The 16,621-nt window shown below is 42.1% G+C and overlaps 1 protein-coding gene and 1 pseudogene across 11 annotated transcripts in view; both read right to left on the bottom strand.

Annotated features, from left to right (window-relative positions):
- Positions 1-4,180: 4,180 nt before the first annotated feature.
- Positions 4,181-4,267, bottom strand: LOC117284376 (annotated as a pseudogene).
- An 817-nt stretch (positions 4,268-5,084) lies between these two features.
- Positions 5,085-16,621, bottom strand: part of LOC104858886 (phospholipid-transporting ATPase FetA) — a 91,729-nt gene continuing 80,192 nt past the window's right edge. For 8 of the 11 annotated variants that reach the window (XM_010619315.2, XM_010619318.2, XM_019206797.2 and 5 more), the window contains 10 exons: positions 15,702-15,813; positions 14,260-14,371; positions 13,775-13,922; positions 13,068-13,251; positions 11,513-11,736; positions 9,869-9,952; positions 7,823-8,068; positions 7,156-7,294; positions 6,278-6,408; positions 5,085-6,183 (listed from right to left, as the gene is read on the bottom strand). In XM_010619315.2, coding sequence (XP_010617617.1) covers positions 5,992-6,183; positions 6,278-6,408; positions 7,156-7,294; positions 7,823-8,068; positions 9,869-9,952; positions 11,513-11,736; positions 13,068-13,251; positions 13,775-13,922; positions 14,260-14,371; positions 15,702-15,813 — 1,572 coding nt within the window. In that variant the 3' untranslated portion in view covers positions 5,085-5,991. Of the gene's footprint in view, positions 6,184-6,277; positions 6,409-7,155; positions 7,305-7,822; positions 8,069-9,868; positions 9,953-11,512; positions 11,737-13,067; positions 13,252-13,774; positions 13,923-14,259; positions 14,372-15,701; positions 15,814-16,621 lie in introns of those variants that run through there. The other 3 variants (XM_010619317.2, XM_010619324.1, XM_010619323.1) reach the window with 3 other exon arrangements.

The raw sequence follows: 16,621 nt of genomic DNA, 5'->3' as shown, positions 1-16,621 counted from the left end.
CGTGCGGGGCGCTGGGACCCGGCCCAGCTCCCGGCGCTAGCCTGGAAGCCAGATACCTCTGGGCGCCCATCCTCGCTTAAAGCAGCGATTTGCAACCCTGACTCCGGGTAGAACCTCATGAGGAAGAAATTTAAAAGCAAAAGCTTAGCAAACAAGGCCTGACCACCTCGGAGACCCACTGACTCAAGTCACTTGGGTGGGGTGGCGGGACAGCTATATTTTTTAAAGCACCCAAGGTTAGGAAACGCTGGTAAAACCTGGAACCCAGGTCCTTCCTGTTGTTTAGAGTGGGACTGTGAGGGACAGGGAGGGTGTCTTTGTCTCCTGCTGCTTACAGCCACAGAGGGGTGAGGGCAGGTGGGTCAATGGGTCAGTAGTTCTGGAAGTCGACTAAAGCCATTCCGGGTTCAGTGCTTGAGACCCTGTGCTGTAGGACTGTAGCCTTGTGAGGCCATAATCGAGGAAGCAGATACTTAGCTGCAGCGTGTAATGCATTTTCAGATTCACAGTAGTGGGGATGGAGTTTTGAAGGAGTGGGAGGTAAAGGTGGTGGGGAAATAAGCATGTATACAAACAGACCGAGGGGCAAAATAACTGATAGGATTGAGGTGTGGGATGCAAAGGAGAGCGCCTAGGTGAAGGTTGTTAGGGTTTGATGATGAGTCTCCTATGACAAGGACTTGAGAGACACTGAATCACTGTATGCAGAGGAAGGAATGGCAAGCATGAACAAGAATTTTAGAAATAAAGTTCTGAGAACTTACGAGAGTGAAAAAACGGAGCGGGCTGACTCTACCAGCAGGGAGCGATGAGGAGCTGTGTGTTGGTACAGTGATTCCTTGGTTAATAAGCCAGTCTCAGAATTTGGAATTGAGAAGCAGCTACACTCCTACTCAAGTTAAACATAGAGAAATTTGAGAGCTATGGGTAGATATCTTGCACTTACCAAATGGCCTGAAAAACCAAGAAAACCAGTTGAGGAGGATCAGTCTGTTGTACAGAGCCAAGTCTAGGTTCTTGGGGCCCTCCAACAGCTGTTTCGAAAAAGGACTAGCCTGATTCCTGCCCTGGCCTCCTTGTGCTGCATCATTTTCTCCACTTCCTTTCCCTTTCTCAGAACAGCTTTCTCAAACTACTAAATATAAAGTAGCTATTTTGTTCCTTCATCTCTCACTGCTAGAGTAGTTGTTATGTTTTCATGGCGCTTAGTAAGACTTCAGTGTGGTTTGTCCTCTTCAGAACTCATGTTGAAATTCAATCTCCATTATGAGATCGTGATATTAATGGGTTACCTCAAGAGTAGATCTCCTTACAAAAGCCATTTTGGCTAGTCCTGTGAGTTCTTCCTAGCCCTACACCTGTGCTATCTCTGGATTCTATCAGCAAGATGCCTAGACCAGAACTATGATCCCAAAATAAGCCTCTTTTCTCCCTCACTCCTTCCCCCCTTTTCTCCTTTCCTCCATCCCTTCATTCCTTTTTTGCAGTACTGGAGATTGAATTCAGATCCTTCACACTAAGCTACATCCCCAATCCCTTTTTTTTTTTTTTTTTTTTTTTTTTTTTTTTTTGAGACAGGATCTTGCTAAGTCACTAAATTACCCAGGCTGTGTGTTGTGATTCTCCTGCCTCAGCCTCCCAGAGTACTGTACTGAAATTACAGGAGTGGCCACTACACCCAGATTTTTAAAAATTAAAAAAAGTACCCAGTTTGTGGTATTTTGTCAGCAACAGAAAATAGACTAAAACATTATTTGAATGATCTTGTTTATTTACTTGATTATTGTCTGTCCTACTAGAATGTAAACTCCATGATAATAGAAACTTTTTTGGTTCTTGTTCTTCATTGTATCTCCAACATCTAGCACAATGCCCAGATTGTGGTGCTTAATAATCATTTGTTGTACGCATGGATGAATATGATGGGAGGACTTGGAAAGTTCTATATATTTTTTTGCTATGAAGCATGGGGGCTTGAGATAGTATCTCAAATAGTGCTGATTTGTAGGTACAATTTGCAAATTATGAGTATGCATGTGTAACTGAAACTTTAATGAATGGGATTTGTTGGGTGAGAGATAATTATAAAACCATTTTATTTTGCTTTATACCATCTGCTTGAATCTACTTCATGAGACTATTCTTCATAAATTTTCTACTCTTTTTTAAAGGTAGTGATATATTTTATATCTAGATGTCCCCCCTAGAGATTCATGAGGTCATAGGTGGGGCTTTGGAAGGTGAATGAAGTACAGGGGTGATTTAAGGAGGTGGGGTTTGGCTGGAAGAAGCAGGTCACTGAGGCTGTGACCTGGAAAGTTCTATCTTCCTCATCTGCACCTCCCTTTTGTGCTTCCTTGGCAACCATAATGTGAGCAGTTTTTCCTCTGCTATGTCCCTCTGCCATGCTGTCCTGTCTTGGAACCAGAGAGGACCATGGACTGAAAATGTGAGCCAAAATACACCTCTCCTTCTTTAAATTATGGGTGTCAGTATTGTGGTCCCAGCAATGAGAAAGTGACAAAAGATAGGTAGCAGCCAGTAACCATCACTTTAACTTTCATTTTAGTAATTGAAATGATTTAATAAGATATTTTGAAACTTCAAACTTTCTATTTAATGCTTTTCCTTCTTTCTTAGCTTAACTCTATTGCAGATGTCTATCACTAGGAAAAGAGTAGAGCTTAATATGTATCTGTTTTCCCACCTTTCTTTCCTCTCTTCCTCAATTTGCTTGTCCTTTCTCTATGGTTTGAGTAGGGAAGGAGAGAGGAGAGATGAAGACAGTTCTTACTTGATTAATACCATCACAAACTAATTTTAGTTCTTACAAGTATCTAAAGCTGAGTCATTCTTAAGGGGTCCTGTTGTGGATTCTTCAGAGATTACTTCCCCCTTTCTGGGAATATTTTTCCCATTTATAGTTACTTTAATGAGTGTGAATTCAGCTTCTTCAATCACACAGTCTTTAAAAATATCTAGGCATTAATAATTAACTTTATTAACATTTTACATAAAATAAAATGCACAAATCTTAAATGTGAAAATTGACCAAATTTTGGCACACCTATGTGCATGTGTCTATCTCCAAGATCAAGATGAATAAAATTAACCTCCTGTTCCTTCTATCTAATTCTAAGTCCCAAGGCATTCAATAGTATATTCCATTTCCTTCAGCCAAAGCCCCCTCAAACTTTTAGATGGTCTCTCTGACAAGATAAAGAAACCCATTCGTCTCCCTCTTTTCTGGCTTAAATCTGATCTGGGGGAGCACCATTGCATCCCTTGACCTATGGGAATACAGGTCAGTCTTACCACAGCCACTCCATGCTCTGCCATATAACATGTAGCTCATTGTTCTCTTTCTTTTCGAATTTTTTAGTAATAGTGAAGTGACAGTATTCAGTATCCGCTGAACGTATTAATCAGATCAGTATCTCTTAAGTAGTTTCTTTAAAGCCTTCTCAACCTGGACTGAACTAGGGAGTGACAATTCTCATCAAAGATCCCTCTCTGATATCTGAACTCTGGCCCCTTTCTCAAAGCAGGTGACATGAGTAAACATGCATAAAAAGAGGCCCCTACAATATATCTGGAAATATAGAAGGATGAGATTCACATTGAAAGGAAAGGGTAAGAGGCAAGTTTAGAGAAGTAAAAGACAACAGATTATTCACTGAAAAATACTACTAGTCTAAGTGCCAGCATTGTGTCTGTTGATAAGAATGAAAAAAATGAGACAAAATTCTTGCCTTCAAGAGATCATTCATCTGGGTGTGATGGTACATGCCTGCAATCTTAGCACTCTGACGAGGCTGAGACAGGAAGATTTGAGTCTAGGCCCAGCTTGGGTGACTCAGCAAGACCCTATCTTTTAAAAAGAAAAAAAAGGCTGGGTTGGGGGAGACAGCTCAGAATGAAGGCCTTGGGTTCAATCCTTAGTACCCCTCACCCCCAACCCCCCCAAAACTCCAGGTCGTTCATGGTCTAGTAGAGAAAACAAGAGAAGCTAGCCGTAATTAAATTGGGAATGCAAGCAATGGAATACGCAAATGTTGGTAAATGGAAAGAAGAGAAAGGTACAAGGCGGTCTAGTACAAAGAGGAGCACCTAGCTCAGAATAGGAGATTGTGTTGTCAATGAAAGCTCCTGGAACAAGTGACACAAGCTGAAAGTTAAGAACAGGTAGATACTAGCAGACAAAAGGACTGAAGTATATTTTAAACAGATACTACACTTGATCTTGGCCAAAAGGCCGAGAAGCAATCAGATGTATATTTTAAGAGGAGAGTGTAGAAAGAGCCAAGAATTAAGAGGCTCCTGAAGATAACAGAATCTTTGGGGAACTGAAATTGTTTGGTATGACAAGAGTGAGATTTTATACAACAGAAAATGGCCCTTGAAGCTGGAAAGATGGGCCACTCCAAAGTAGTGAAACCACAATGGGATACTAAAGGATTTTAAACTGTCAAATGATGTGATCTGATTTGTATTTTCGTAAGGTTATTCTCTGTGGTGTGGATAATGGATTGGAAAACAGCAAAATTGGATGCTGGGATATCAGAGTTAGATGTTGCTATAAATGTGTATAGTGGGATTGGGGATAAATAAGAAGGGGAAAAAAATTGAAGGCACTTCTGATTCAGAGTGTAAGGAACTTGGTAACTGAATAGTTTGGATGGTAAATGATCAGCAAGGGTTGGGTGGGTTGAGTTTATGTTACCAGAGGCTCAGCTAAGTGAAGGGTTTTAGACTTAGTTTAATACATGGATCTAGACTAGAAATGTGGCCTATATAGAGTCAAGAATGAAGTTATGAGTTTGGATGAAGTCACTCAGGAAAAGGGTACAGGTAAAGAGTTCTCCACTTAGACTGAGTTTCAGGAACCAGTATTTATGCAAAGATAGAGCCATATAGTTGAAAGGTGTGATCAGATGGAAGCCACGATAGAGCTCAATGAAAGGGCAGAAAAAAACTGGAGTGTGGGCTGGGGATTTAGCTCAGTGGTTTCAGCAACCTACCTTGTAATCAAGAGGTCCTGAGTTTAATCCCCAGTACCAAAAAGACAAAAACAAACAAACAAACAAACAAAAAACAACAAAACTGGAGGTGGGAGGGGGTCAGGCTCTTATGGACCAATAATATTGCTGAGTATATTATTGTCACTGGGGCCCCAACAGACCATACAAATATCTCCACTCTAAAATATGTAGTTTATTTCTCCATAAACTTCCTAGAAACAATTTCATACATATAATTCATCAAAATAATTTTATGGAATGAAGACAAAGGCTTACCAAGTATGCTTAAATTCCTTCAAGAAAAGATAAAAAAAAATCTCCTGCATTATCTCCCTCCCAGTTCTGAAGCCTGAACAGGAACCAGTTTTGGGGTCAGGGAGTCAATGAGAGGGGAAGAAGGTAAAACTTTGAGCTGTCCTATCCATGTGGGAACTGCCTCCTTTGTTTTTTTGCCCAGAAACTTTCACCTTCTTAAGACCAATGCTTCACAGTTGTCTTCTTCTTTTGCTACCAAGACTCACAAATTACTCACCAGAAATTCCCAGGTAAACCTGGCAGGGTGGGAATATGTTCCTGTGGGCCACAGGCAGGTTTATGGTGCCTTGGGTCTAGCAGACATGGTCCAAAATTAAGATTCTTGCATCACATCTTTTTCCTTTCTCACACTGCCCCTCTTCACCCCATACTTTTACGTTTACTTGGTTGGATTAAAACTTAAAAGTGAAGGAGAAAGGGCGGCGTGAGGTTTTTTCTTGAAGCTCTGCAACTCTGGCAGATATCTGGGAGCTTTTCCCTAAACTCATTCCTTGCTTTGTGAGGGCACAGCCTTCTGGAGAATGAAGAGGCTGGAGCCCTGTAGTGACAGCAGAGGAGCAGGTGTATGCTGATTTCTAATCTCTTCTTACTAAATTGCATGAATACAAAGAAAGAAGAGCAATGACTGACTCTTCTGGGGTTTCCCAAAGGGCCTCTAGTTTTTAAAAGGAGAGCTGTTTTTCTTCTTTGGCCTGATCTTCATTGTCTTGCCAGAAGTGATGAGGGCCCCAAAGCCCTGTTGGTGGGAGAAAGCATACGCAGAACGTCGAAGGCTTGCATGTTTCAATCTGGTCTGGACTGGGGGTGGCAGTGGATATTTCATGCAATGATGAATTCTGTCAAAAACCTGAATCCAGAGCATGAGGGACAGGGTTCTTATCTACAGAGGCAAAGACTAAGAGGCTCATGAGTTTTATCTAGGTAGCTCCCTTTCCACTCACCTTGTTCACACTGGCAGGGTAGAACAGTGGTTTGAGAAATATGTACCCAACTGCAGGAATTATACAGAGGACTGTGCTGAGGATAATGCTCAACCACAGTTGTGGCTGGTTCAGTGAGTTTCTGGCCACACCTGCAAACAAGCCAAAAGGGGAAAGGCTGAAACAGAGCCTAAGGAAGAGGAAGGGAAAAGAGAGAGGTATCAGCTAGAGTTTAGGATACCTCTCCCATCCAAAGAAGGAAGCACTGATTTGGAGACACTGTAATCTCCTGAGAAACACCCTTTGAGCAAGCAATTCATTGTGAATTCACATGGCTTTGTTGCCCTCTAAAGGCAAGGCGGGAAAGGGCAGGAGCAGGGGAGTGGGAGTTTAAATGGGAATCCTAGTGCATTGGCCTGGATGCAAAAAATTGGGCTAGAAGGCTTTGGAGGAAAAAAATGAGTTAGTGGCCTGACAAAAGGTAGAAGCCAAGAACATCTGTGTAACTACTACTCTGTATTCTGTCCACATCTGAGTGGAAATGAGAGGGAAATTAGTATAGGAGATGCTAAGTATGCTGCAACATAAAGGGTTTGTTTTGGACTGGAATGGGGAAACATGTATTAAGTCATTTGATTAAAAAAAAAAAAGCAACTCGAGCCTCTCTGCCTGCCTCATAGGATGCTTGTGAAGATCCAACTAGATAAGACATTTGGAAAAATATTGGAAACCCTAAGGCTAAAATATCTCCCTAGATAGATTTTGAGTCCCTTTAGGACAGCGATCAGTTGTCATATCTCTATCCACACAGCCTAGCACATAGTACTAGCTTCTCAGTGCAAATTTATGAGATATATGTAGTTCACCACCACCCCACAATCTTTCAGGCAGAGCCTTACCTAGGAATTGGAAGATGTTGGGTAACATTAGACACAAGCCATCACTGTACAGGAGGAATAACATGCAAAAGTAGAAACCCAGGCTACCCCAGATGAAAAGGTGGCTCATCAATGTCCAGTAGGTTGTCTTCAGGGCAATCTGAAAAGCACTGATTTATGTGCAATACTCTATAACCTGGGACCTATCACCCACCACCTTTCTCTACTTTTTTTTTTTTTGCAGTACTAGGAATTGAACCCAGGGCCTTTGCACTGGGCTATATCCCCACCTGCTTTTTTATGTTTTCAGACAGAGTTTCATTCAATTTCTGAGGCTCAGCTGTAACTTTTTTTTTTTTTTTTTTTTGAGACAGGGTCTCACTTTGTAGTTCAGGCTGGCCCTGAGCTCATTATGTAGCTCAGGCTGGCCTCAACTCATAGCAAGTCTCCTGCCTCTGCCTCCCAAGTGTGCTGGGATTACAGGCATGAGCTACCACGCCTGGCTCAGCTGGAACTTGTGATCCTCTTACCTCAGCCTCTCAGTGCTGGGATTATAGGACTGCATCACCACTCCTGGCTCCTTTTCCAGTTCTATAATGGAGGATGCTCTCTCCCTCCCTCCCACCTTACTTCCCTGTCCAATAGGCTCCCCACCCAATCTCCTCAGTCCCACCGCCACTGGCCACACCTGCATTGTGACCACACACATCAAGGAGGTCTGTACTATCAAAGAAAAGGTCTGGAAGTCGGAGATGTCCTTCCCATCACTGCGCTCTGAGTTGTGAATGGTCCCCATGGGAACAAAGAACAGCACGAAGGAACTGTAGATCCCATGTAGTAAACAATTCATAAATTTCTTCTTATTGAAAAAGAGGTTGTGCTGGCCTGCTTCATACAGCTCTGGGAAACATAGGCTCCACATTTCACTCACATCCTGGAAGCACCAGAAGGTAAGGTTCAGGGTCTCACCGTAGAAGGTCCCATCTCCATCAGAGAAGAGGCTTCTCCTCTCACTGAGTCTGCTGCCAGGCTGCCTAGGAGCTTTCTCATGGAATACTTGAGAAGCAGAACCAGAGAACAGAGCAGTGACCACAGACCCTTCCTGAAGTCCTCTCTAGGGAAGGATCTAGATAGTAGAAGAAAGCTAGAGGAAGGTCAGAATAGTGGGAAGGGTACAATTTGGGAGCAGGTACAACTAGGGAGTTGTCAAAGGGGAGCAGTTTGGGTTGGGTGGGAGCTGGGAGGGAGGATTGGGGTTTGGGGTGGGGGAGACATTAGGAGGTAAGTCCTCAGCTCTAAATGTTCCTTTAATTAAATATTCTTTGTGTCAAGAGCCAGTTGGGGTGGAGAGGAAGGCCAGTGGGGACCAGTTAATCCCTTGAAAGTATCCATGTTCTGTGATGTTGCTCCTATTCCCATAGTTACTAGTGAACTCACAGTGGAAGGACTCTCTATGTGGATGTTACTGGCTTGTCTTCATCTCACAAATACGAAATTTTGGATAACAAAATCTGGGGTGTAGCTTCAGTTATAGAGCCCTAGAATTAGACCACTGAAGCAAGACAATATTGTTAAATAACACGATCCATCCCTTTTGCTGCTCCAAGTTGGCAGCCAATTCATGGAAAATTTCTTACAGAGCTTCTGTCCTGATGGAGCTGGAGAACCATAGTCCCACGATATCCTATTTTATGTACTTTTTTTTTTTTGGTGGCTCCTATTTTACTGTGTTGCTTAGGAATAAAGATTGGGTGTGAATTTCTTTTTTTTTCCTTTTATTGAGTTTATTGGTACAATCTAGGTATACAGTAAAATTACATTCATCATTGGGATTCTGTACCTTTACATAATAGGTCTTGGTTCTCATTTTTTCCCCTTGTCCCTGCCCTCCCTTCACCCCCCTCCCCATTTACAAACACTTTATTTCCATTTTTTCAGTTTCTCATATTTTTTTCCTCTCCCTTATTACCTTTCCCCCACCCTTCCCACTTTCCCTATACCTTTAGCCCTTTACTTCCTATTTCACATTATTAATTATCTCATTAGGATCCTGTGTACTATTATAGTTTTTCGGGTGTGAATTTCTGACAGGGACAGATGGTATCTCCTGGGTTGGCTCTATGTGACGTAGGGTATTATATCTATACTCCCATGACTGGTCTTGAGGTCTGCTACCTAGGCCTTCCTGCACTGGCTTATCTTAACCTTCATTATCTCTGAATGGTCCTCTCCTTTCTTGAAGCTCTTTGCTTTACCCAGTCCTGTCCCAATAACTTTATTTCCTTTAATTACTCTTATACACAACTTATACACAACACAATTTTTATGTTTTTCTCTACAAAGATAAAACAAATAGGAAAACAATATGGCTTTCTAAAACAGATTTTTAAAAATATACTGGGCAAGGCCTTCACACTGAGCTATAGCCCTTTTTCTATTGTTTTGTTCTAAATGCCCAGTCTGGGCTTGAACTTGTGATTCTCCTGCCTTAATCTCGCAGAGTGCTAAGATCACAGGTATGTACCACGATGCCTGGCTAGATCATTATTTTCTGTGGTGGAATCTTTACTTTCTTTGTGACACCTTTCCAGGCCTTGAGCTCCTTTTTCTGCTCTAGAAATTATTCCCTTTACACTTGCTGTTGCAGAGTTCACTTCTTGCTGTCTTTCTCACTTTTGGGAATACTCAAGGAGCCAGAAGCTTTAACTCTAAGAGGCTTGTTTCTGGGTCTTACCTGATCAAACAGACTCAAGCCCAGGACAGGAAGGGAGGTGTAGATCAGATTGTAGCAGGTGATAAACCAGCTGTCATAAACTGTCTGGAAGAATATCAAGGAGATTATTTTAAAAGATTATTCTTTTCTCAAGTCCCAGCTCTACCTCCTAGGTCCAAGATAGCTGTTCCCTGCCCAACTCCCTTATCCCACCCCTACTCTCACCCTACTAACCTAGAGCAAGATTTTTTTTTTTTGTATTGGGGTTTGAACTCAGGACTTTGCGCTTGTGAGGCAGGCGCAGTGCCACTGAGCTAAATCCCTGGACCTCTTAGAGCAAGATTTAGATTCTCAGAAATCTGAGAGCCCCAGGATCTATTTGATCCCACTCAGTTTAGAAGCCTGGGTCTCAGGCTAAGACAATACCACATCAAGCTTTCAAGGCCAATCTGAACTCATCCTACCATAACCTACATTGCTCCTCCTTGCACATAAAGGACTCCATACTGGCTGCTAAGGACATGTAGCTGTACCCCTGCACTACAAGAAAATACAATTTTGGATTTTTTCTTTATCTGCTTGATGGTATTCAGTGGCTTCTATAGCACTGGATATCTTCTAATATTGGCAAGGGGAACAGATCCAGTGACTCTTCTTCAGCTGGGTGCTCCATCCTGGGGTTTAGAGAAGATCCCTTTCTTCACTATCCACAAGAGGTCAGCAGCAACACATGCATTACACATAGATCTCCCACAAACTAGGTGTGGTTTCACTAGGTGCTGGGAGTGTCTATTGCCTGGTGTAGGGATCTTCTAGGATAATAATTCTTGAGGTTGTTACCCTTGGGAATTCTTGAGAGACTCCTGCAAAACTTCTGATAGGAAAGGGAGTCCTCTTAGACCCTCAAAACCCAGGTGTTATTTTCCCCCACTAGGGGCCTAAAGATTTCATATTTAAATTTGCAACTAACTCATCAGAACGCGCGCGCGCGCGTGTGTGTGTGTGTGTGTGTGTATGTTTGTGTGTGTTGGCAGGGGCAGGGGAAGTCAGTGTGGTGAGGAAGCTGTAGTTCCATGTATGGCAACAAGTGAATGTTGTACTAGTCTGTCTGACATGACTGATCCAGAGGCTCCTTGAGACTTAGCCTATTCCAAGAAGATTACTGTGGGTGCTAAGAAAAGTTATGTATCTAGGAATTTTCCCCATCACATGTGTTTGAAAATGCTAGTGTCAATGTCAGTGAAAATACATCGTTTATGTGATAGTTTCTACAATGGGAGTCAAGGCCAAATCAGAGCCAGGCCAGAAATGTTAGTTTGGACATTAAAGGTTAGTGAAGTGTTGGGGGATGAGTTTAGTATGGGGTAAAGAGATTCTCTGGATGGATGGTGATGTGTCAGACACAGGCTGAAGTGAAGAGTGAATAGAAGCTGGGTGCAGTGGTGCACATCTGTAATCCCAGTACTTGGAAAGCTGAGGCAGAGGATTGCCACTGTGAGTTCGAGACCAGCCTGGGCTACATAGTGAGTTTCAGGTCGGTCTCAACTACATAGTGAGACCCTGTCTCAAAAAACCAAAACCAAAACAAAACAAAACGAAAAAAACAAATGAGTGAATAGAGAATACTAAGTTGACTAGAGTGAAAATTGACACCTAACCTCCTACCTGTGCAGAGAACCCGTTGTAGAAGGCATACCAGAAGTGCACCAGGGTGAAGGCAAAGTTTTTGTAAAAGAAGTAGCTGAGAAACTTGCACATGCGATTATAAGACCAGCGGCCATGGACTAAGAGAAGACGCTGAAGGTAGTGGAACTGGGAGAAGGAAAAGTCACTGTTGAGCATGGCCTGCATCCCTTCAAGGCCACTGATGCCAACTCCAATGTGGGCAGCTGCAATGAAACCCCAGAAGATTCTAAGCCACAGAACTGGTTTCCTGGGCTCTTACCCTGAAAAATATAAAGGGAACACTGAGATGATGCTGTATAAATTACTTATTTTATATTTGGAAAATGCTGTTAGGCCCAGTCCAAAATGGCATTTCCTTACTGAAGTCCTTCCTCTTTAATGGACTGTACTCCTCCCCCTCCTCAAACTGGAAAGCAGCCCCTTCTAATGGATGATGCCATTCAAGAATGCCTAGCATGGCCACTACTAGAAAGCAGACCCAGATGTTCTTTGCCCCTACTGTACATATTTGAGCTCTTTCCCACTATCCAGATGTTGAGGCATAAATTACGTGTTATATATGGAAACCACTTTAATTAAAATGCACAATGGGGCTGGGGATTTAGCTCAGTTGTTCCACCATTGGCCATGCAATCACAAGGTCCTGAGTTCAATTCCCAGTACCAAAAAAAAAAAAAAAAAAAAAAAAAAAAAAAAAAAAGAAAGAAAGATGGAATGCCAATCTAACAAAATATTTAATTACTTACATTTATCTAAGTGCTAAAATCCAGATGTTGGGAAGAGTGTTATGATGTATATACTTTTTTAGTGAAAGATAAACTCTTTAGAAGGTCTAAGGTGACTTTTTCAAGATAAAGCAAAGATTATATGCAAAGGAACATAACACTGAAGTTCCTAAAATTTCAGGTAATCTGTGATAATTCACTATTATCTGGCCAAATTCACTGATGTTCTGGTATATATGTATTGAACTGTTTAATGGGACAATTGTTTAATGGCTAACAATGTTCACCTGAAATTAAAACTAGTAAATTTCAGCCATTTGCTCCTGTTGGTCCAAAGTGATCAATGTCACCTATTTTCCCTCATCCAAGAGAGCCAGGGCAAGATCCTGGGAACACAGCCTCAGGCTATATTGGGCCTCACAACCTACAGCTTTTAAAAAAGGAACAGGCTATAACTCCTGTCCAGCCGTCCTTTCTAATGCTGTCTAATAGAGGTGGTTTGGTAGCCACACAGCTTGTTCTGTGAATGTATGCATGTGTTCTTGTGGCACCATATGTGTCTCTGTGCATAAGTAAATGAATCTGAATATATGTATGCCTATGGATATGGGCTGTCTGCAAGTGTGAGCGTGCAAGTATGAAGGAATATGAATGGGGTTGTAAAACAGTATAAACATATACTGAATATGATAGGAAGAAGTGTAAGCCAGCAACACATAACCAACCAGATCAGTTCTGCCCAATAAGGAAGGAATTAAGGAAGGGGAAAAGCTATTGCTGGAGATCATTTCCGTTCTCCCCTCACATGCCTTTGATCATGCTAACGTCATTGGCCCCATCCCCGATGGCCAATGTCACTGCCTTCTTGTACCTCTTCACCAGCTCTACCACCTGGGCCTTCTGAAGAGGCATCATCCGGCAGCAGATCACACCCTTGCACATGCATGCTGTTCGCAGCAGTTCCAACTCCAGGTTCTCTTCTAGAGCACAGGCCTGCAGCACCAGGACACACTCACTTTTCATTCTGCCCAAAAAGACTCTCAGGGTAGGACCTTCCTGGGGCCCTCTTCATCCCTCCATACTTTCCTGTCCTTCATTAGACAGGCAAAGCTTCTCCCAAGGTGCTCACCCCCCAAGGGAAGTCAGACCCCTGAGTCAGTTCTAGGCATCTTCGTGTCTGACTCAGCCTCTCACTGGATCAAATCAGTTGACAGGGGTATGAGGCCAAGTGACTTACTGGAGGGATAGGTTCTGCTTACCTTTTCCCTTCCCTCCAATGACAGGCTACATCAGTAGTAAAGAATTTAGATAAGGAAATAATTTTTCCTTTGGATTTTCCTCTTTCATTTATTCCTGCCTATAGTAGCTTGGGGAAACGATTCTTTCTGGCAAAGACAACTGAGGGAGAGGGAATAGGGTGTCTCATAGACTAGGAGAAATTTCCCTGAAGTGGGTTGGATGTAGGAAGAAACATTTTTGGAAGAAGAGAACAGAGTTGTAGCACTGTGTTGCCCACCAGACTGTAGCCACTGATGACCAAGCCATAGTTGCCATTGGGCTCCTCATCAGGTACTGCGAAGGGCATTTTAGGCTTTGTAGAGAGATGAATGTTTGTTGGGTCTGATTCCAGCAGAGACTCAGGTTTCATCTTGGCCCTTGCTGTCCTGAAAGCCAAGAGTAGTGATCAGTATTTTACCTGAAATCAAAGGACTTAGGAAAGTGTGTCTGAAGGTGAAAATGGGCAAGGAGGGTATAAGAACTTGGGCTTTACTGCCTTCCAAGACTTGCCACTGCCTTAGGTCCAGACCATTTATACTGTGCCATTCTGCTTCATCCCCCATACTCCAACTCCTTTAGCCTGAATGCTTCTTTACACCATTCTCTTAGATACTTTAGGATTTCTTTTTATTTCTCCTCCTTCATTGCTTGCCTGTTTCTTCTGGTGGTCACACTCAGGGAGAAATGAGTGGGTAAATCTTGGGTCCAGGGATCGGCTCCCACCTGTACCTGAGTTCTTGATAAACTGTCTCATAATTCTTGCCTTGCACCATGAACACTCTATCCATTTCATCATCAAATATACTACAAGAGTAGGCAATGTTCACAGCAGTCTCTGTAAGAAAGGAAACACAGGTCTTATTTAGCTGGTGTTTACAGATAGGGTCAGATCTCACAGTGTATAGTTACATAGGCCCTAACAGAGCCCTCAGAGCCCATTGGACCACATTTGCCTTGGATGCAGTCCAAGTGTGGGTTTTTTTTTTTTTTTTTTGGTACCAGGGGTTGAATTCTAGACCTTGCACTTGTGAGGCTGGTGGCAGAACCACTGAGCTAAATCCCTGGCCCTCAAGTGTATTTTTCATAAATAAGTAGAGACCACATTCAAACATCCACAGGTAAGTGTCTCCTTGGTACAGACTTGCAAATTACTTATTAACAGCTGGCATCATTCAGGCTTACTCTTCTCTAGAAAACCTTCCCTGTTTCTGAAATTGCGGTCCGTGTCTACTTGTTTAGGCAATCAGGATGTGTTTCTTTGAACAGTGACATGTCCATTTTTATGCTATATTTTATTTGGGACTGAGGCATGTTTGACTTGCATCCTTCTTTATGTTGAAAAATCTTGGAATTTTGAATAAATTCATACTAAGGGAAAAAAATTCAAAATCCTGGATACAAGTAGCAATATTAGAATTCAAAGAAAAGATTGCAATAGTCAGAGAAACTTCCTTACAGGAAGGCCTTGAAACATGAATGACACTGTTTAGGGAAAAGAAAAGATATCTGAAGTGTGAAGTGAAGAAACAGCCAAACAGAGACTCTAGAATAGGAATTGGTTTGTGTGGGACATATTAAGGTCACAGTCACATTAGAGTGGAGATAAGGATGCAAGGTAGCAATAGATTATCAAGATCTGGAAGGCCAGATAAGAGTCTGATTTACAAGGTGGAGTCACTTAAGTCTCTGACCAGATGAGTAACATTATAAAATTAATATATTTCAGGAAGATTGAACTGATGGTTGTATGTAGGCTATGCTGAAATAGATGTTTTTTCTACAAATGGGATGATGGCTGAACCAGGGTGATGGCATAATCAAGAAACACTTCAGACAAATTAATGGACACAGTGAGAAAATGGATCCTTGGGACAATGTGGGGGGCAGTCAAAGATGTCTTTAAAGCTTTTAGCTAGTAAATTCCCGGCTAGTGTGGGTCATGTTGTTTCCGTGACTTTAATGACTAGTATAACATCTGATATAATGTACATACTCAGCAAACTTTTTACAAAACTGGAAATGAAGGTGTCCTGTAAAGACTTAATCAGAGTTATAGGTATTTGTCAAGCAAGTTGCTAAGAAAAAATGGAAAATGAAGAAGGAAAGAAATGGCTAAAGTGGGCAGGAAAGAGAGTTGTTCTGGCTAGGTAGGAGCTTCCCTTTACCTTGCTTATCTCCAGTCAAAACCCATATCTTAATTTTGGCTTTGTTCAGGGTGATGATGGTCTCAGGTACTGCATCTTGCAGCTTGTCTTCTATGGCTGTGGCCCCTAACAGCTTTGAACAAAGATATCAGTGAATGAGAAAAAGGGAGACAGTTACAGCATTTAGTGCTACTTAACAACTGAACGGGCACCTCAACATTCTCTTTAGTGTGCTGGCGCTGTCCTGGCATAAGGACCCCAGTGGTATAAAATTTAGCACACTCTGCCTCTCAACACACACAGTTTTTAAGCTATACACTAAAATAAAATTTAGAAACAACATTAGTGTATGGCCTTAATATGCATCCATTTAGCTATAAATGTCTCTAGTTTCTCCTTTATGGCTGAGTAGTACTCAATTTTATTAAAAAACAAAACACACCTTCTTTATTGTCTCCAGTTGATAGGCAGTTGGGCTGTTTCCAAGCTTTAGCTATTACTAACTGTGCTGCTATAAACATGGGAATGCATATATCACTGTGGTGATTCTTTTAATTCTTTTGGGAAGATACCCAGCAGAGGACTAGCTGGGTCAAATGGAACCTCTAATCTTAGTTTTAGGTATCTCCATATTGATTTCCACAGTGGTTGCACCAGTCTGCACTCCCACCAACAATGGAGAAGGGTTCCTTCCTCCCCACAACCCTGCCAGCAATTGCATGGTTGATTTGATAGCAGCCTTTCTTTGTGGGGTGAGGTGGAATCTCAGCGTTGTTTTCATCTGCTTCTCTCGAATGAACAGTGATATTGAACATTTTTTCTTATTTTTGCTGCTTTTCCTTCTTTGTCTGAGACATGTCTGTTCATTTCAGATGCCCATTTTTGAACTGTGTCTTTATATTTGGGGGGGTCTGATTTTTTAAGTTCTTTCTATAATCTAT

The sequence above is a fragment of the Fukomys damarensis genome, unplaced genomic scaffold (genome assembly GCF_012274545.1).
Source record: "Fukomys damarensis isolate Sample0158 unplaced genomic scaffold, DMR_v1.0_HiC HiC_scaffold_36, whole genome shotgun sequence".
Lineage (NCBI taxonomy): Eukaryota > Metazoa > Chordata > Mammalia > Rodentia > Bathyergidae > Fukomys > Fukomys damarensis.
This window is presented reverse-complemented; position numbering and strand designations above follow the sequence as displayed.